The sequence below is a fragment of the Brassica rapa genome, chromosome A09 (assembly GCF_000309985.2).
Source record: "Brassica rapa cultivar Chiifu-401-42 chromosome A09, CAAS_Brap_v3.01, whole genome shotgun sequence".
NCBI lineage: Eukaryota > Viridiplantae > Streptophyta > Magnoliopsida > Brassicales > Brassicaceae > Brassica > Brassica rapa.
In genome coordinates, this window is record NC_024803.2 from 36,667,156 (window position 1) to 36,686,894 (window position 19,739).

Below are 19,739 nucleotides of genomic sequence, written 5' to 3' on the forward strand. Positions count from 1 at the left end.
AATAAGCTATTCTTCAATTTCGAATCAAATCCAATTATTTATTAATTTGTCAAACATATTATAAAATACACTTAAAATGTAATCCGATACCTTTTGAGGCAACAATAATTAAGGCCTAATAGAAACTAGGCCCAAAGTATTTAAATCTTAAAGTCATCTTCCTACTCTTTAAAGTTTAAACCCTCCTTCGTAATCCAAACCTCTCTGTTACCACCGCCTCACTGTCAGGATAAAACAAAGGCCCAAAAGAAGCTAGGCCCATTAATTCCTCAGGGAAGTATTTAAATCCTAAAATCAGATTCCCCTTTGTCTCCTCTTCCTCCTTAAACCCTAATTTCATTCATCCCCAAAACCCTCTCAATGACCACCGCCGCAGATCAACCCGATCCATCTACGCAAACCACAAGAGTAAGCCCCAAGACAGTGGACGACGCAATCACCTCTCTACTCAAATGGAAAGCCGAGAAATCAAAAACAGAGAAGCCTCAGCTCCTCGAGCAAGACGAGCAAACGACCCGCACGAACGCTCACCGAATCCGATTACCTCACCCGCTGATCAACACGGAGGAAGAGTCCCCCGAGCTTTGCCTCATCATCGACGACAGACCTAAAAGCGGACTCACCAAGGAAGACGCGGTTAAAAAGATCGAATCCGAGAATATTCCGATTACTAAAGTGCTCAAGCTCTCGAAGCTCAAGACTGATTACAAGGCGTTTGAAGCGAAAAGGAAGCTTTTTGACTCGTACGAAATGTTCTTCGCGGATCGGAGAGTGATTCCTATGCTTCCGAGGCTGATCGGGAAGAAGTTCTTTGTGCAAAAGAAGATTCCTTTGCCTGTGGATTTGAAGCATAAGAACTGGAAGCAGCAGATCGAGAAGGGATGTGGCTCCGCTATGTTTTTTGTGAGTACGGGGACGTGTAGCGTTGTGAAAGTTGGGAAGCTGTCGATGGATAGCGATGAGGTTGTTGAGAATGTGATGGCGACGTTAAACGGCGTCGTTGAGGTGTTGCCTAGTCAGTGGAAGTACGTTAGGTCTTTGCATTTGAAGCTGTCGGAGAGCGTTTCGTTGCCGATTTATCAGTGTGTGCCTGATTTGAAGCTGAAGATTGATGATTTTGAGGAGAAGAGTGTTGTTGAAAGTGGTGAGAAGAGTGATGCTGTGAAGGGGCAGAAGAAGAAGAAGAAGGGTAGGATTCATGAGGTTAGGTGTATGGATAGTAATGTATCTGAGGTGCTTGATGAAGATGAGATTAGTATCGAGTCTGGTGGTGTTAAGGCGAAGAAGAATAAGAGAAAGAAGGAGGGAAGTATGGTTGATGATGATGCTGAGAAACCGAAGAAGAAGGTTGCCAAGGGTAATAGTGGGTTAAAGCCGGGGAAGAAGACAATGGTTACAAAAGGTTTGAAACAAAAGAGGAAGAAGAGTGTGCTTAGAAGTTAAGGCAATGGAACATCAGAGGATTAGATCTTTAAGGTTTTTGCATCTTTTTCAATTAAGTAATTTTATGTTTTATCGTAGTGATGATCACATTTTGGGGTCTTCTATATCTTCTACTTCTTCTCGTAAACATCTAACCGATCTGAATGTTGTTTGGTGGAGGGAACATACTTATGTTACCAGTTTTGAATTTTTCTTATTTAACTTATTTTGCTATAAACAACAAGTGTTTATCTTTGGATTATAGCAATCAATCAAGTTATAATGATGTACCAACATAGTAACAAGATCTTCATCTTTTCTATATAAATGGCTCATAGAAAGGTTAACCTTTAGCCATAAGATGAGCTATAACTCTATGAGTTTGCTATGATATGATAGACATAAATAACCAAAGGCCAAGGATCGACAAAATAATCAATGAAAAATACAATGTTTTTGAGCAATTGTGTTTATGTAAGACAAAAATATTATCATATAAAACTATAGTAATCGTAAAGATTTGTGTAATAGTAAAACATTATGATATAGTGAAGTAGGCTGAAGCTCACAAGTATGTAAGAACCTTCTTGATCACAAAGCAGCAACCCTTCCGACGGTGTACCAATTTTATTCTCCTGGTGATAAGCTCCTTCCTCTTTCTGCTCTTTGTCTAGTTTTGCTTAAGATCTTTTTACAATCTCATTTTCTAATCACAGGGCCTCTGTACGGAACTCTCCATATCACAAAGTTATCTGGAGGTTGATACTCTTCAAGCCATGTCACATTTGAGATCACTTCTCCATTCATCACTTCAATCTCACCTAATTTCACATTTTATCATCATCATTAACAAAATGAGAATCCTAAACCAGTTATGCTAAGCTATGGATCTAATTAGTTTGTTAATAGTAACACTAATTAAAATAGTAGCCTTTTGCAAGGTCTTAGTTAAAGTGTGTGTTATCTTACTAGGCAAGTCCTGTATTGGGGATTTCCGGAAGTAGTTGCAATGTCTTCCTTGAGTAGACGAGTATGGAGGAGATAAGATATCAAAGATTGCACAATGAGTTATGGCTTTGAAACAATGGATGTTGCCGCCTGTTGTTGGATATAGTGTGGTTGCTGGGCAAGGGGCTGTCATATCAGTGTCCTTGACCAGCTTTGCAGGTCTTGCTATTAATAAATGGGAATAACAGAATACTCAGACAAAGTTTATTGAAGTTATCTATAGAGCAAGGAAGTTAGATGTCACTCAGCAACTATTACCTTGTAATGGATCGTCTAGCCCTGATGGATCAGGGTCAACCCAATCATATGACTTGACATGCATTGAACCGTAAACGAGCTTGCTTAGCACTGTCATGCCTGGATGGTTATGAAGTGGTATGACTGAAGAAGGTGGCATGCAGAAAATTCCAATCTGAGAAGATAATGTTCAAAAGCATAAGCAGGCAAGAAACTATACCAAATGGCAGCTGGAAATAGCAAGTTTCTGCAGTGTTTGGCGATTAATTCAAATTTCAAACCTCACTAGTAGTACTGGTTACATTACAACAACATGAGAAGCCTATCAATAGCATTTCTATGTAAAACACTATAGGGTTCTTCTATGCATATATCGAGAATCCATAGCCATGAATTATTATGCACTTGTGTGACCACACTGATTAAGGCCTAACAGCAATCTGAAAGAATAGTTTGCTCACCGAGAAGCTGTCACACTCGTGTAAATGAAGGTACTTTATTGCTGGCAGCGAATTATGGTTTCCATTACGCTCGTTCCCAGGACCAGACCAGTTGCGCACTAACTGAGCTTCCTGTTCGAGACCAACATCAGACGGCTTGATTTTCTCTGAAATAAAAGTTCACTAGTATCAAAGTACGCCTGCAAGTACTAGACCGGACATAAGAGAGTGCAATTCAGACATGACAAGCAAGAAAAGCAACTTAAAAAGAGGTAGTCCTACCCAAAACGTTGCGAACCTTGTCTAAGGCCTCCTCAGACACAGGCCCATCAGGTGACAGAGACGCCTTGCAAGTATTGAAAAGCCTCTGAATAAAATACGGCATGATACACAACAAAAAACAAGGTTGGAGTCTTGATGCCCTGAGAAACAGAGATCAGCCTTCTTCAATGATTCTCCAAGTCACTTCCCTGAAATAAGAGAAAATGAAACCACTTTAGTACTACACATCTGAAAACAGAAATAACAAAATATCTATAAAGCTCAGCAGAGTCTCTTGCAAATTAAAAAAAAAGGGTTTAAACTGATGAACTTTAAAAAGTAAATATGATCAGCCTTTTCATTACACATCGAAATGAACAGAGTTTAGGTCATGTTTCAGATATGCTTGCTTGCACTGAATCTTACTTAAATCGAAACGAATTGAATTGAAAACGGTGCCCAATCTTAATTTTATCGACAATATTACAATCACAAACAGAACACAAAAGAACAAAACCTTTGTTAGAAAGAAAACATAACTCACGTTCTTCAAGTAGTTTTCAAGCAATAGAGGAACAGCATCTAAAGTTAGAAACAGGAAGGAAAGATATAGAGAAGACAGGTGTTGTTTCAGTTTCAATGATTAGAGAGAGGAAGAGAAAGAGAGAACCTTTTGAGCAGAAGAGTGAGAGAAAATATGAAGAACGGCGACGAAGAAGGAATCGGAGGAACACGATATGGAAAAATCCGGTTTAGACCGGAGGAGGAATCAGAATTCGATTTCTTTCTATTTTGCTCTGTAGGTCATTAAAAACGCCATTACTCACGTTCTTCGCCCCTTTGTTTCGAAATTGTCAATTCCAACCCCTCCTTTTTAGCTTAGAATCGATTCAACAACCAGTTCTTCATTTGTTTTCATTTCATATCTTTTGATCTTTTTATTGCTTTTTCCTCAACTCTTAGATGTTTTTTTTATCAGCGCTTTTAGATGTTTATATAGGTCATTTCCCCAGCTTTCATTACTTGGAATATTGAGGAAAGAGGAGATTTTTTTTCTATAATGTATTAAGTTTTCAGTATTTGATTTTTTTTTAAATGGCGAGAATATACATAAGTTTGCATTTTTGTGTTATGATTATCAAAACGCAATCCACATATTTAATACTATAAAATCTGAACATGTTTCTTTTAAAATTAATTACTGGAAAATAAGAGATTCTAACTTGTTAAAAGTTTGCTTTAAAAAATTAATCTATTAATTTATAAAAAACCATTGATATATTTACCATACTTATTTTATTTTTTATATATATTTATGCTTGAGAGTAATTTATTATTTGTATTATAATGAATTATTTTATGAAAATTTATGTCTAATGATTTTACTTACATTATAACATTATTATTAATAAATTTCTTTTATGAAATTCAGATATGAAACTTTTTAGTATTAAAACATTATTAAACATTTAGTTAACTGTTGACGAAGGGGCTTTCAAAATTTATAAATTTGTTGTATACTGAATTATAAATTAAAAGATAGTATTTTGCTAGGACCTGTCAATAGTGACTATTTACTAACCACCGCCTCTAAAAAAACAGAAATATAAAACGCAAAACGATCACGGCTTGGTCTAAGTAACATTCTATCTTTGTCCAGCTCTCTCTCACACGAAGAAAACCTAGAAAGAAAGAAAGAAGAGAAACCATGGCAGGAGTTGGACCGATGACTCAGGACTGGGAACCGGTGGTTATCCGTAAGAGAGCTCCCAACGCTGCCGCCAAGCGCGACGAGAAGACTGTCAACGCTGCTCGGAGAAGCGGCGCCGATATCGAATCCGTCAGAAAATGTTTGTTTTCTTCTTCTCGATCTGCGTTCGTAGTTTTAGGTTTAGATTGGGCGATTGAATTGAGATGAGTTTTGTTCCCTTGTATCAGGTTGATGTATCTGTTTTGACATCTAACAAAGGGCTTTTTGTTTTTGGTTGCGTGCGTGTAGTCAATGCTGGAACCAACAAAGCGGCTTAGAGCAGCACCTCCTTGAACACAAAGAGGCTCGATGATGATACTGAGAACTTAGCTCGTGAGTATTGTCTTTATCGTATCTCTCATTCACAGCTAATTAATATCGACTTCTATATCTCTCTGTGGTTCAAATAAACTTTAATTGTATCTTCCTCTATTTCTAATAAATCATAGTGATTCTAGTTTTGTGAAGAAGATGATTAGTATATTGCTTGTGCGAAGAGTCTTTGTTAACACCTTGTTTATTATGTGTATGGTTATATTGAAAATCAGATGAACGTGTGCCTACTGAGTTGAAGAAAGCCATCATGCAAGCCCGAGGGGAGAAGAAGCTGACTCAGTCCCAACTCGCTCAAGTATACTTTCTCTCTTGTTTCCACTTGTAATGTAATTGGATACTAATGATATGATGTTGGTTGTTGTAGCTGATCAATGAGAAGCCACAAGTGATCCAAGAATACGAGTCTGGCAAAGCAATCCCGAACCAGCAGATCCTTTCTAAGCTGGAGAGGGCACTCGCAGCTAAACTCCGTGGAAAGAAGTAATAACAAAACCTCCTTCACAGTTCAAAAACTGAGAAAGCAAATCACGGGTTCTGTCTCTAGTTCATAAACCCTCTATATATATATTCTTACTGCTTTGATGGTTTAGTATCGCTCTGCGATGAAATCTTTTATGGTGTAAGAACGAAACAAAAGCTGTTATGGAACCATTCGTCATTATAAATAATCCCCTTGTTCTCTTTGCATCATCAATCAAATTATAAAACCAAAGTTCGGTATAGATCATATGGATTCAATTCGCACTTAACCACTAATTCATTTATCATCGATTTTTTTTTTTTTTGAAAAAATGTTAAATTAATTCAAACAAAAAAATACTGTTTACAACCAAGGTTGCTTGTTTTAATCTCAAAAGATATTGAAACTTTGCTTTACATTAAAAAAATAGGATCATCTAAAGGAGAACCAAGTTCCCAAAGCTCCCTGATAAGCTGAGTTGTGGCGATGTCGGGACCGGACAATAACAATTCAAGGGGTCTGAATTGTACAGAAATAAAATATATGGTCAAATTTGTCAAGTTCCGGTAAATACAAGTATTCTCTCCGCGTCGCGAAACACAAGGCAGTACAGTGAGACAGTGAAGCTGACATTCACACACAAACAAGCACAAAAAATCAAAAAAAAATTACGCAAAGCCCGAAGCTTTAAAGTTTTTATTTCCCTCTACTGTTATCAATCTTGTCGTCCTCCTCCTCCTTCTAGGGTTTCCCCATCTTCTCGTCTTTTCCATTTCTGGAAACCGTGGGGGGAGTGAAATGGAGACAGATGAAGCTTACCAGAGGAAAGAGCGAGATGCACTTGTAGCCATTGTCGTTCTTGCTTGTCTTGCTTTAACTTCTTTGTTCGTCGCCTTTAGCTACTACTGCTACATTCGTAACAAAGTCTCCAAGCGTCACAGAATCAACAAGAGTATGTACTAATTCAGACAAGACTGTTCTTGTCTCTTTCTTGTTCTTTTAGGCCCTCTGCTTTTGCTGGATACTGAATAATTGTTACTAAATTAAGATTATTTTTGACATTTTTGGTGATAAATGTTAGGCTTATGATTTTCCAATTAAGGGTTTGATTTGTAATATTTATTCTTGTCTATGTAGAGTTTAACTGCGAGGAGAAAGGCGATTGTCAAAACCAACAAGAAGTTACTGACAACGCCCTGCAGATTTTCACTTTCAAGCAGCTACATTCAGCTACAGGTGGATTCAGCAAATCCAACGTGGTTGGTCATGGTGGGTTTGGTTTGGTTTATCGTGGTGTGCTTAACGATGGGAGAAAAGTTGCTATCAAGTTTATGGATAATGCAGGGAAGCAAGGGGAAGATGAATTCAAGATGGAGGTTCTTGTTTCTCTGAGACTTTAGTCTTTGTTTTGCTCGTTGATCTTTACATTTACTGTTTGTAAACAGGTTGAGTTACTGAGCCGTCTGCGTTCACCTTACTTGTTGGCACTTCTTGGTTATTGTTCAGACAATAGCCACAAACTGCTTGTGTATGAGTTCATGGCAAATGGAGGTCTGCAGGAACACCTCTATCCTAATAACAGTTAAGCTCCTTCTTCCAGTAATTTGTATATGAGTTCTTGTTGGATTTTGATATATATAGCTGTATGTATGTTGTGTCTTGCAAATAGGGTCTGGTTCTGTCCCGTTGAGACTAGACTGGGAAACTCGGATGAGAATAGCTCTGGAAGCTGCAAAAGGCCTTGAGTATCTCCATGAGCAAGTATCACCACCAGTGATTCACCGAGACTTCAAGAGCAGCAACATTCTCCTCGACAGAAACTTCCACGCCAAAGTCTCAGACTTCGGATTGGCTAAAGTCGGATCAGACAAAGCTGGTGGACACGTTTCAACACGTGTCTTAGGCACGCAAGGATACGTTGCTCCTGAGTATGCTTTAACCGGCCACTTGACTACAAAATCAGATGTGTACAGCTACGGCATTGTCCTGTTAGAGTTACTAACGGGGAGGGTTCCAGTAGATATGAAGAGAGATGCTGGAGAAGGTGTTCTTGTTTCTTGGGTACGTTTATCAAACTTCCTTCAAACATTTGGTTTCTTCTTTTTTTTTACTCTAATCTCTTCTCATTCTTTTCCAGGCGTTGCCTCAACTGGCTGATAGAGACAAAGTTGTGGACATAATGGATCCAACACTAGAAGGGCTGTACTCGACCAAAGAGGTTGTTCAGGTTGCAGCAATAGCAGCAATGTGTGTTCAAGCGGAAGCTGATTACAGACCGTTGATGGCAGATGTGGTGCAGTCGCTGGTTCCATTAGTGAGAAGCCGTAGGTCAGCTGCGAAGCTTAGTGGTTGCTCTAGTAGCTTTAGCTTGGCTCGGTCTCCTGGTTCACCCGTTGGTTCTCAATAAACCAGATAAAATAACAAATGTGAGACTTTTTTTAGTTTCTATGTAGTACGGGATTTGTTAAAGCAGTGTGTAATGTTAACACTTTTGAGTGATCAATAATGAAACTTACCAGTTATCATCATCTATCATTTTTGAATATAGTGTTATATGTTTATGTATATTACTGAATTAGAAATCTATATCTAGTTTACAAATCCAATTCTAATTTTAAATCTAATTTATTTTTCATTTATTATTTACAAACTTATATGTTTTATTAATAATATAAAACTGCAGTAATCTAATTATCCAGCCATTTGATACCTCTGTAATAATTTTTAGATAAAAAGAACTTTTGTTAAACAAATATTTTTTTTATATCTACTTGAATCTATTGTGAAATCAAATTCATTATTAAATCTATATAATTGAATACTCACATTAGTTGGGTGAAAATATATGATTCATATACATAATATACTTTCTCCGTTTTGCAAAAAAAAAAAAGAGTCATTTTAACACTTTTGACACAGATTAAAAATGATGGAAATGCATTTATATTCTTATTAATTATATCTAAGTAAAATTATTTATAAGATTAATGTATTTTATAATTAATATTAAATTTAAAATAAGTTTAAATTTTTTGAAAATAATATTATTTATGTAATATGAAAAAAGAAGCCAAATGACAATGTTTATGAAAAGAGGAAGTGTGGTTTTAAAATTATAAAACGTTTGGAAATTCCAAAATTATGGGCCTAATAATAAATGAATTTTCTACATTTGATGATCTAGAGGGCTAATCCTAGCCTCTCTGGGCTACAAATCCAAGCTCACTAGCATATTTGACCCGAACCGGATATAAACCGAAGTTAAGAACCGATTCTCGTCACGTGAGGAGGAACGTGGGCTTTGTTGGAGGAAGGAGGGTAGAGTCGTCATTCCACTACTCTTAATTTTGCATTTTTGAACCCTAGACACGCTAGGGTTTATATACTTCGCCGCGGCGCCTCCGTTATCTCTTTTCGATTCCAGCTTTCCCGTCCCGCCGGAGTTTTCTCGCAACCCCGAATCCCAAATGGTCCGTTCCCAGTTAAATTCTTTTGTGTAATTGATATTTCTAGTAAAAGATGTGGTAATGATTATTCTTTCTTTATTGGTGGTTGAATTGAATCAGGCGTCGGAGAAGAAGCTATCGAACCCAATGAGGGACATCAAAGTGCAGAAGCTTGTCCTCAACATCTCCGTCGGTGAGAGTGGAGATCGTCTCACCAGAGCCTCCAAGGTCTTGGAACAGTTGAGTGGCCAAACTCCTGTTTTCTCCAAAGGTGAGTTCTTACTACTAGTGTAATGAAATGAGTTTTGAGATGTTTAGGACAAGCAACGAGTCTTTTAAACTGTGTGTTGTCATGTTTTGATTAGTCAGCTTATACTGATACTTCAGTAGCTATCAGTGTTGGTTAAAGTTGAACTTAGTCGAGTAGTGTTCTGAGTTTGTGGTGTCTCTTTTGTAGCGAGATACACTGTTCGTTCGTTCGGTATCAGACGTAACGAGAAGATTGCTTGCTACGTCACCGTCAGGGGAGACAAGGCTATGCAACTCCTTGAAAGTGGACTGAAAGTTAAAGAGTATGAGCTCTTGAGAAGGAACTTTAGCGACACTGGTTGCTTCGGTTTTGGTATTCAGGAGCACATTGATTTGGGTATCAAGTAAGTCTTTTTCAGACACAGGCTATTGTGTTAGTCAGTCACTTGAATGGGGTTTTGACTTTTGATTTCTTAGGTATGACCCGTCGACTGGAATCTACGGTATGGACTTCTATGTTGTTCTCGAGCGTCCTGGTTACCGTGTGGCGCGTCGCAGAAGATGTAAGGCTCGTGTTGGTATCCAGCACAGAGTCACCAAAGATGATGCCATGAAATGGTTCCAAGTGAAGTATGAAGGAGTCATCCTCAACAAGTCTCAGAACATTACTGGTTGAAACCATCTGTCTCGAACAGAGATCTATAAACTGTGTTTTTGTTTGTCCCCTTGGTTCGAATCTTGTTTTGTTTTGCTTTTATGTTCTCTATACATTTGAATATCATTATTGCTGCTTTCATGGCTCTACAGAGTTTTGATTATGAAGACAGAAATCATTTTAACCGGATTAGAGTTCGGTTTAACGCATAAAATGATCGAACAAACGTGAAAACGCTTTTTTACTATGCTTACATTATTTATCTTAACGAATCTTTGACTATGGGTCTATTTTAATACTCTTTACAAGACGTGTCGATTGTAAATTACCTTGTACTTGTACATCATTATAATATAGCAACATCAATAACATTATCCAATCATGTTTCATTGTCAATTCTAAATTGCATCAGATTCGAGCAAATTATTGATTGGTTGACACTAACTATCATGAACAGAAATGACCAAATCAAACGTATACATACATTGTGTGTAAACAAGCGTTTCATATTATACTTTATTGAAAAACCTATACAACCAGGAAAAAAATTGTGATAGTAGTTGGGGACAATAATGGAGTAATTAAACTAATAATTATGATTTACAAATGACTGGAAGGAATCTTGACTTGATCCCACACAGATTTATAATAAGCCATTTCCAGCCCAATACTCTGTACACATTTATAAAGAAAAATATTAAGTCATTTTGTCTGGAGTCACTAGCCTCTATATGTTTTTCCATTATCCTTTTCTCTTTATCCACATGAGTTGCAGCTTTTTATCTAAGCCAAACTCCTTCACAAACATGATCAGATGTGTCAAATCTTAAACGACATCTATATTTATCATAGAAAGGGCCCATGTCACTCTCTACAAACTTTTTGGTTAAGATCTCATTACCTCTTTCCGTTTGGATGGTACGAGTACGACCCAAAACATAAAAGCAAAAAAATCATTGCGCACAAGCGATGTTTCAGCAGCTCATAACTTTATATAACCCCTAGCCTGATTTCACAACAAGTGATTTATTGAGAGAGAGAAACAGAGTGAAACATGATGAGAAGCTGATCCCAGTGAATGTTTTGAAGAAGCTGGTTGATAAGAATGTGAGAAACAAGCTCAGCTTGTTAAGATCTAGGTGTGTGAAGGGAATGTAGGGTTTTTTACAAGTTTGGTTTGAAATTCGTATGTAAATATCTCTAGAAGTAGTAGTTTCTTCATGAAGGTATAGAGATAAGATTTAGATAAGGGGATGCACTCATTGTATAAAGGTTATTTTGAGGAATAAAATTTAACATTCTTTCAAAAAAAAAAGTGATTTATTCCATGTTTTTCATGTGTTAGTATTGGTTTTTACTCTCTTTTTTGTTAATTTATGATATGCATTTTATAACACGTTATTTAGATGATGGTTTCTTGACTCATTGGATTCAAACTACTCGTTTTTGTCCGTTATATTATTTGAGTTTGTTGAATTAAAATACCATGTGAGGTTCACATATTTTCAATTCAAAATTAATACACTGAATAAATTTAGCCAGATATGTTGTATATTCTTTTGGGTGCAAAATCTATTCCTTTTGTTTTATATGGACTTGATTAATTAGAATGAGATGTAACTTTATATATCTTGTTGTATAACTAATGCTGTAGATTTTCTTGATGTAATTGTATAAATTTTTGTTGAAGAATTTTGGTTGTAAATTAAAAAAGATATAATTCTTTACTGGTAAATTTTTTAAAATTAAAATATAAATATGGTAGGTATCTTGCTTTATAAAACCAAATAAAAATCTATACCTTTTAAAAATCTTTATAACCCATGATTGAAAGATATCTGTGTTTTAGAAAAAAAATTGGCTACGTAAATATTCTACATCACTTCTAGAACACACTTGTAAAGTGAATAAGCCGAGTCGACAAGCTTTTGGGAGGGAGAAAAGATCTCTTAGCTATACATATACTAATCAACAAGAAAACAATCTACACAAAGGTTTCAATAGATAAGAGACAAGTCTAAATAGGTCATATCTCTGTAAAATTAGTTACCAAATACAAAAATAATATATATGTGTGTGTAAAGTTCTCGACCAGATGAATTCTTTGGAGATTGAAACGGACCAAATCAACTCATAGTTTTTTTAATAACATAATACTTCAATCAACTCATAGTTTAATTAAGGAGTAAAAAACAGACGAATCGGTGCATTAGACAGCTTAAACATCTCACGTAAGAATTGATAGTTTCAGCTTAATCTGATTCATAACGACATTAACCGCATTAAAAAGTTTATCACATCTTTGAATCTTTGATGGAGTTCCTTTGTTTTAATTTATTGGAGTTAGATTGGTTGTAGACTTGTGGCTAACTTCATTTCAGATATTACAAAAACGAGTATATGTGTGTGTACATGTATTAAACTTATCATTTTTTTTGTGCTAAATTGTAAATTTCATTAAGTCAATAATGATGGTTTGATTACATTATACTTATCATTTTATTACATGGACAGCAAAAAATAAAAGATAACAGTCTATATAGATCAGACGCGGATTAATTATAAAACAAATTTGCATATGTATGCATGGACTTAATCAAAATGTCCAGCTAATTAAACAAATAATTTGATTAGCAAACCTCATAGGCATAATAAAATAATATACCACGAGAGAACCTTTCAAACAACTAGTAATATTTTATTCGAATAAAAATACCAGCAAATATAATAAAAATATAATCCCTTTGATATTTGCCTGCACGTCCCAAAAAAACAAGTCGAGAATAATAATCACATCAGATTGATTAAAACCCTCTCACTAATCACCTTCTTAATCACCCCTCCCAACAGAAAAACATCGTCGGTTCTCTGTCTCGAACGGTCGAGATCAATCATGCACCGTAGAGGAATTCAAGAATCCGACGAAGAAGATGAGACATACAACGACGTCGTTCCGGACTCTCCTTCTTCTTGTGAAGACTCCAAGATCTCAAAACCAACTCCAAAGAAAAGGTTTTTGTGATTTTTTTTCATATTTTCGTACGAATTATTATAAATTATGTTGAAAACAATGGTCTGAAAATGTGACGATTGTGTGTAGTAGGAGGAACATGGAGAAGAGAGTTGTCTCGGTTCCGATTGCTGACGTGGAAGGATCTAAGAGTAGAGGAGAGGTATATCCACCGTCCGATTCATGGGCCTGGAGAAAGTACGGTCAAAAACCGATCAAAGGCTCGCCTTATCCTAGGTAATCTTTACCGTTTTCTCCTCTTTTTTTGTCAGTGGCGTGGCGGCTGATTTTCAGCGTATGTTAGTCTACACGGTGGTTGGGCTAACATACGCACCTCGTTGAGTTTATTACAAAAAACATACGCGTCTGATGTTCCCGTTGATTCACGCGCCAGTTCCTTTATTCTTGTAATTTATTGTCTTATGAAGCAATTAGATGAGTCATTAATTAAATTAAATTATCTTAAGAGATTTGCTTTACTTGGTAATAAATAACATTGGAGAAGATGAAATATTAAAGTAGCTGTAGATCTTGATTCTAATCACAAAGGGTAATGCGCACAAAAAGGAAAAGGCATTTTACATATATGTGCGTGATTCACGTGCGCAAATATAATATTTTTCTTATAATGTTTTCGGGTGAGTTTAATGTATTAATAATCATTATAAAAAAGTAATTTTTTTTTAATTTAATTTTGCTGGAAAAGTTAAAGTTAATCACTTTTTGTGTTTGGTGGATCTCTCAGGGGTTATTACAGATGCAGCAGTTCAAAAGGATGTCCGGCGAGGAAGCAGGTGGAGAGAAGTCGTGTGGACCCCTCAAAGCTCATGATAACTTACGCCTGCGACCACAACCATCCTTTCCCCTCCGCCGCTAACAACAAATCCCACCACCACCGCACCACCGCCGTCGTCCTTAAAACCGCCAAGAAAGAGGAAAACATGGAAGAAGAAGAGGAGGAAGAGGAAGAAGCAACCATGGTCGCAGAGGAACCTGCGGGACTAGACCTCAGCCACGTGGACTCTTCGCTGCTCTTAGGTGGGTGCTACAGCGAACTTCCGGAGTTCGGGTGGTTCTACGACGCGTCGATCTCATCATCCTCTGGTTCTTCTTACGGTGGGAGCTTCCTCGACGTAACACTAGAGAGAGGCTTTTCAGTAGGCGAAGAGGAAGATGAGTCACTGTTCGGTGATCTTGGTGACTTGCCTGATTGCGCCTCCGTGTTCCGCCGTGGGACTGTGGCTACGGAGGAGCAACATTTTGGTGCCATTCCTTTCTGTGATAGTTCTAGATGAGTTGTGTGTGTAGCCAAAAATCCAAAAAAGGAAACTTTTTATTTTCCACTGTAAAGGTGTATCAATGGTGGATTCATATGATTCATTACAAATCTCCAAGTAATAAATTAATAATCTCTCTAATTAATGTTTTTTTAACTATTTTTTTTTAAGTTTAGTATAAATTTTTATTAGTTATATAATAGTATAAATTAATTAAATCAGTTGAATTATTATTAGTGTAAAATAATATAATTATATACATAATTATTATTATTAAGTTTTAAAGTCTGTTCTTACTAAAAGATGGAGTATTATTTATTTGAGTTAGTTAAAGGTACAACAAAGATAGAGATGTCAACGTTATGATTCTAATGGCGATGATGATAACCAAAGAGGAAAGTTTCCTCCATTGCTTGTACCATAGAGATTAGCTGTAATGTGAAAAGATCGTTCACTGTCATGTCTCCGTCGATATCAGGGCTAATACTTGGAGAAGATTCTCGTCTTGATGGCGTGATAATGACGAACCTACAGACAGGACACTGTCCTTTGCTCTTTAACCACGGAACTATACATTCCTCATGGAACATATGTTTACATGGAGTAAGCATCACAGTTTCCTTGGGCTCGAAGTCTTCTAAACACACTGAGCATCTCTTCTCGTCTCCCCCGGAGTAACCTTGAGGGTTTCTTGAGCTTCCGAGGCCTGAGTTCTTGTTTTTATAGTATAAGCTCAGATTTCTGAGAAGCTGGCTTTTTGGGACAGGGTTGTATGTCTCTTTTGTTAGATATTTCAGAATATCTTCCTTTTCTTTGGCTTGTGATGCTGCTGCTGATCTTGAGTTGCTCTCGTGTCTAGTACTATCATGTCGGTTGTGTACAGCTTGCCTTAGTGCCTCTAGGTGCTGCCTCCGCACGTTGTTGCTGGTTCGGATGGGAACATGATGCGGAGTAGGAGGTAATGGTGGTACTGAATCTCTGTCAAGAACAACGGTTTTCAAATTCTTGAAGAGTATGCAAAGACTTGGAAACAAAATCAAAAGCAGAATAGGTTCAGATGATAATGAATTGACGAGTAAGTACACAGTTGATGGGTAAGCCGAAGGAGGATCATCGAGAAATCGCCTATTAACTATCTGAAAGAGAACACCAAAACATCAAGAGGCTAAAACATTAACATGTATATGATGAAAAGATAAAGCTACTGACCGAACCAGTCCTGGACCAAGGGTTTTGTACAGAGAAAGCAGGCCTTCTTCGCCAACCCGATGATCTTGTATCGGAGTCATATCTATTAGATTGATTTGGATCATGAGAATAACCATTTCTGGAGTTGTCCATAGCCGAAAGAATGGCCTTGCTTATTACAGATAAGGGATATGGACAAGCTTTTTGTATGGTAATGTAAGTTTATATTCTTTTTTCTTGCTTTGAGTTATTCTTTCACCACTTAATATTTGATTCCGTAAAAGCTAATATGTTAAGCAACGAATATGTCTAGTGTGTGACAGACCATGTCTTATCTCCTGAACAAGTATCATGCAACACATCATGACCTAATTCTTAAAAGTTGGATGTGGTGTAGAAGAATCGATACAAGAAAAATCGACGCTTTGACCATGCATGTATTAATGTCTATATCACAATGAACTTAAACCATGTATTCAACTAGAGAATGCCAAAATAGACCTCCAAACCGAACCGAATTTGCCGAACTGTTTGGTTTGATTCGCAACTAAAAAACATTTGGTGTTCGGTTTGGTAATCGGTTAACTAAAAACTTTTTAACCAAACTATACTGATCTTAACCAAAATTCTGAACCAAAATAATATATTTTCAAATTTTTATCAATTTGAATGACATAAATGTGAGAGTTGAGGCTTTTTATGACCGTTTTCCTATTATAAAATACAGAAATCAAAGCAGTTTTAAGTCTTTCAAATACTAAACTGTAAATATAGATTTAATTATTTTATTAATCATATGACTAAAATATTTACAGCAAGTACTTGAATAAAGTGTTCACCTAATTGTTTTGCATAATTTACAGCTTATACCGACATGCTAGTGAATCATCCACAACAATAACAACCTGGTAATCACACTTGTTTGTCTTTGTTCTTTTCAACCAAAATTTATCTTTCCAATAGTAAATTGATATGTATGAAATAACTTTTTTCATGTTAATCATTTACCTGTTTTGTAACCACTCTTGAGTGTATTTTCTTTAGTTATGTTTTAGGCCATGCCCGACAATTATTCAAAATGTACTGTTTTGGCTCATTTGGTCTAACAGATTAAAAACAACGTTTTTTCAAAAAAAAAGCGAACATAACTTTTTCTCTAATTACTAAGCATTCACAAAAAATAACGAAAAAACCAGTCTATAATGTAGTGTAGAAAAGCAGCTATGATAATACTAAAGAATGATGCAAGATAGAAAATACAAATTAGACATAATACATAGAAATTCTTTACCAAACACCCTTTAGACTCCTCCTCCTACTTTTTTTTCAGGCTACGCTTATCATTCTGAAGACAATAGAAAAGATAAATAAACAAAAAAAATAAGAAAGTAGTTTTTTTGCTTAAAAATAATTTTTAAATTAGTTTAATTTATTGGGCAGTTAAGAAGTGGAATTTGCAAATGTAGTAGAAGTTGTTTTGAATCATCTTCAACCTATTGCTGCTTTCTCCAATTTTCAGATTCTTCTAAAAATTAAATTTGTTTTTGCATAGCTTTAATAAATCAAATCACTTGTTAACATAATACAAAACACCATCAGTTTAGACTTCTCCATTTTGGCAATAAATATTATTTGGACATGGATTCTAACTCCTAGGAGTTTTTGCACACTTTTATTAGTGTGTTCTTTCTCTCTTCAGTCAAAATCTCACTTTCCCTATCAAAATCTGAGAATGTGAAATAGATCTCTCGTGCTCCAAATATTTATACAATTGAATTTCTTCAAAATATTAGGCAAAAGTCTTGTATTTGTTTTACTCTTATTTTAGATACAAAAATCTATTAAAATTCAAGAAGAGTGAATACTGATAAAATCAAATGGAAACTGAATAACAGATGATTTTAGTTTATTTCAAATTTCATCTAACAAATACTCAATCCAATAGCAAAGTATTTTACTTTAAATTTAAATTCCATTGAATTCATTAATTAATTGAATTCCATTAAACATCCCTTTAGAGCTTTAGTGGGAGTTATTGGTTCTAGTATTTTAATGGATTTAGAAATCCTCTTTGGATTTAATAAATCTATTGATTTTTAAAATCAAACAAATAAATTCAGAATCAGTGATACATAATTCAAAATCAAAATAGGTGGATTATTTATTCAAATGGATTTGCAATAAATTCAGCTTAGTAGTAAAATAAAAAATATAAAAACTAAAACACATGTTTTTCATTTCTTATATCATAGGTGATTTTTATAACATAAAATCACTCCACATATTTGTTGCTATTGTGACTCTCACTTGATTGGTATGTTCTCTTTGCTGATCCTGAGTTACAAAAATTTCTTCATCATTGTTATTAACTTCTTCAAGATCTTCTACATCATTAGAGTCTTTTTCTTTAAGAAAATTATCTGTTCTACAAAACTTACGAAAAAATTATGTAACCCAACACACGCAAGTACGATCTCCATTTGTGTCTTGTAAGGAAAACGAAGTGCAGATTTAAAAATTAGAAATCGAGATTTGAATATGCCAAAAAAAATTTCGATAACATTCTTCAAGGAAGCATGAAAATGATTAAACAACTCTTTATCATTCTGAGGAGTAGAATATTGCCCAGAAAACTCTTGTAGATGGTATCGAACACCTCAGTATAGAGCTCTAAAGTTTTGGCAATTTACAAAACCACAATCAACTAGATAAAATTTTCCTGATATTACACAATAAAATAGTTAATTATATAGAAACATATGTACGATTTAAAATATATATTTATATATATGTACCTTCTGGAACTGGTAGTCGATTAGTGTTCCTTGTTAAAGCATCGTTTAATATTTTTGAATCATGAGCTGAACTTTTCCATCCACAGCACGTATATGAATTCAAGATCAAAATTACATGCAGCCAACACATTTCGCGATATATCACCTTTTCTGTTGCGGAAAGGAGCTGCACTTTTTTTTGTACCATTGCAAATATATGTGTACCATCGATAGCTCCGACACAATCCTGAACATAGAAGAACAGTTATGCTCTACAGAAAATAATAATTAAATCATGGTAAAAAATAATAAACATGATGTCTTAAAATAAGGATAAAATTTTGTACTTTCTTTAATCTTTTGAGGTGTTCCAGATCCGGCCATAGCCATAAAACTTGGTGAAATTTGGTTTAAAGCTCGTAAAACTTTGTGAAATTTTTTATTTATAGCAAACTTGGATCTCTTAAAAGTACATCTTGTATAGCAATACCTCGAATTTTGGCCAACTACTAAGAGAAAAGATGCAATCATTTCTTCAAAGCTGATATATCCTGTATCAGTTAAACTTGTCTTCTCTTGGAGAAAATTGCATAACTTGAAGAAATTTTTTGGATACATCCGATATAATTCTCCTATAAAATAAAGAGGATCTTCTTTTAGCACATTTTCTATATAATCTTGCCAGGCGTATCGGTAACATTAGTTAAAGCAACTAGCTTGAAGAATAAGGAATGCTATCATCCACATTCGTATATAAGCATGTGTCTTGTTTGTGCTTCTCTGTGTGTCAAGAGTCAAGACATTGGCTTATGCAACCTCGTGATTTCCTTTGGAGATCTCGTGTTGCGGATCAGCCCATCTTCAGGTCGCAGATTATAGTTGTGGAAGCTGGCTCGTCGATTCAGTTGTCATGGAGAAGCTTTACTTTGATGGGTTTCAGTATCACCTCAGTGTTTTTCCGTTGAGAGTTGGTAAAGTTGTTCCTGTTCATTCTGAGAGTGCTAAAGAGGCACTATTATGGCCTTTTCTTATAGTATTTATATTGTTAGTAACTAATGATGATGATATCCTTATAATCTCAGTTTTGATATTGTTATCATCACCAAAAAGGCCTTTTGATGCTATTTAGAATGTTAGGGTAGAAGAGACGAACATTAAGCAGTGTTGATGTATTTAGAAGATGAAATCGTGTCATACAAAATTGTCCCTGTCCGAACGATTTCATC

General features: G+C 35.6%; 7 protein-coding genes across 12 annotated transcripts; 5 read left to right on the forward strand and 2 right to left on the reverse strand.

The window, feature by feature from the left end:
• Window positions 1-62: 62 nt before the first annotated feature.
• LOC103841740 (ribosomal L1 domain-containing protein 1) lies at window positions 63-1,653 on the forward strand. The gene has a single exon (XM_009118295.3). The coding sequence runs from the start codon at window positions 361-363 to the stop codon at window positions 1,441-1,443; it is 1,083 nt and encodes a 360-aa protein (XP_009116543.1). The 5' UTR covers window positions 63-360; the 3' UTR covers window positions 1,444-1,653.
• Window positions 1,654-1,843: 190 nt separating this feature from the next.
• LOC103841741 (plant cysteine oxidase 5) lies at window positions 1,844-4,287 on the reverse strand. 2 transcript variants are annotated; one of them, XM_009118298.2, is made up of 6 exons: window positions 4,039-4,287; window positions 3,390-3,577; window positions 3,129-3,274; window positions 2,689-2,842; window positions 2,392-2,595; window positions 1,844-2,243 (listed from the first exon to the last, which is right to left on the reverse strand). In XM_009118298.2, exons 2-6 carry the CDS (start codon window positions 3,490-3,492, stop codon window positions 2,122-2,124), a joined length of 729 nt encoding a protein of 242 aa, XP_009116546.1. In that variant the 5' UTR covers window positions 3,493-3,577; window positions 4,039-4,287; the 3' UTR covers window positions 1,844-2,121. The 2 variants fall into 2 exon arrangements, with proteins under 2 accessions (XP_009116546.1, XP_009116547.1); XM_009118299.2 differs by having other exon boundaries at window positions 3,913-4,142.
• Window positions 4,288-4,574: 287 nt separating this feature from the next.
• On the forward strand, window positions 4,575-6,134 carry LOC103841742 (multiprotein-bridging factor 1b). Its single transcript, XM_009118300.2, is given in 4 exon segments — window positions 4,575-5,218; window positions 5,368-5,451; window positions 5,667-5,749; window positions 5,819-6,134. Coding segments are annotated over 4 exon segments (429 nt in total). The 5' UTR covers window positions 4,575-5,076; the 3' UTR covers window positions 5,939-6,134.
• A 251-nt stretch (window positions 6,135-6,385) lies between these two features.
• Window positions 6,386-8,442, forward strand: LOC103841743 (probable serine/threonine-protein kinase PBL7). Its single transcript, XM_009118301.3, has 5 exons — window positions 6,386-6,866; window positions 7,052-7,290; window positions 7,360-7,495; window positions 7,584-7,975; window positions 8,052-8,442. Exons 1-5 carry the CDS (start codon window positions 6,713-6,715, stop codon window positions 8,319-8,321), a joined length of 1,191 nt encoding a protein of 396 aa, XP_009116549.1. The 5' UTR covers window positions 6,386-6,712; the 3' UTR covers window positions 8,322-8,442.
• A 710-nt stretch (window positions 8,443-9,152) lies between these two features.
• On the forward strand, window positions 9,153-10,453 carry LOC103841744 (60S ribosomal protein L11-1). The gene is made up of 4 exons (XM_033280159.1): window positions 9,153-9,384; window positions 9,481-9,631; window positions 9,818-10,013; window positions 10,087-10,453. Exons 1-4 carry the CDS (start codon window positions 9,382-9,384, stop codon window positions 10,283-10,285), a joined length of 549 nt encoding a protein of 182 aa, XP_033136050.1. The 5' UTR covers window positions 9,153-9,381; the 3' UTR covers window positions 10,286-10,453.
• A 237-nt stretch (window positions 10,454-10,690) lies between these two features.
• On the forward strand, window positions 10,691-14,712 carry LOC103841745 (probable WRKY transcription factor 69). 2 transcript variants are annotated; one of them, XM_009118303.3, is made up of 3 exons: window positions 10,691-13,276; window positions 13,365-13,511; window positions 14,020-14,712. In XM_009118303.3, the coding sequence occupies exons 1-3, from the start codon at window positions 13,158-13,160 to the stop codon at window positions 14,567-14,569; spliced, it is 816 nt and encodes a 271-aa protein (XP_009116551.1). In that variant the 5' UTR covers window positions 10,691-13,157; the 3' UTR covers window positions 14,570-14,712. The 2 variants fall into 2 exon arrangements, with proteins under 2 accessions (XP_009116551.1, XP_009116552.1); XM_009118304.3 differs by having other exon boundaries at window positions 13,368-13,511.
• Window positions 14,713-14,844: 132 nt separating this feature from the next.
• On the reverse strand, window positions 14,845-19,737 carry LOC103841747 (E3 ubiquitin-protein ligase RDUF1). 4 transcript variants are annotated; one of them, XM_009118306.3, is made up of 3 exons: window positions 15,761-19,718; window positions 15,635-15,687; window positions 14,845-15,529 (listed from the first exon to the last, which is right to left on the reverse strand). In XM_009118306.3, the coding sequence occupies exons 1-3, from the start codon at window positions 15,890-15,892 to the stop codon at window positions 14,920-14,922; spliced, it is 795 nt and encodes a 264-aa protein (XP_009116554.1). In that variant the 5' UTR covers window positions 15,893-19,718; the 3' UTR covers window positions 14,845-14,919. The 4 variants fall into 4 exon arrangements, with proteins under 4 accessions (XP_009116554.1, XP_033136020.1, XP_009116553.1 ...); XM_033280129.1 differs by having other exon boundaries at window positions 15,766-15,926; XM_009118305.3 differs by having other exon boundaries at window positions 14,845-15,687; window positions 15,761-19,737.
• Window positions 19,738-19,739: the final 2 nt, after the last annotated feature.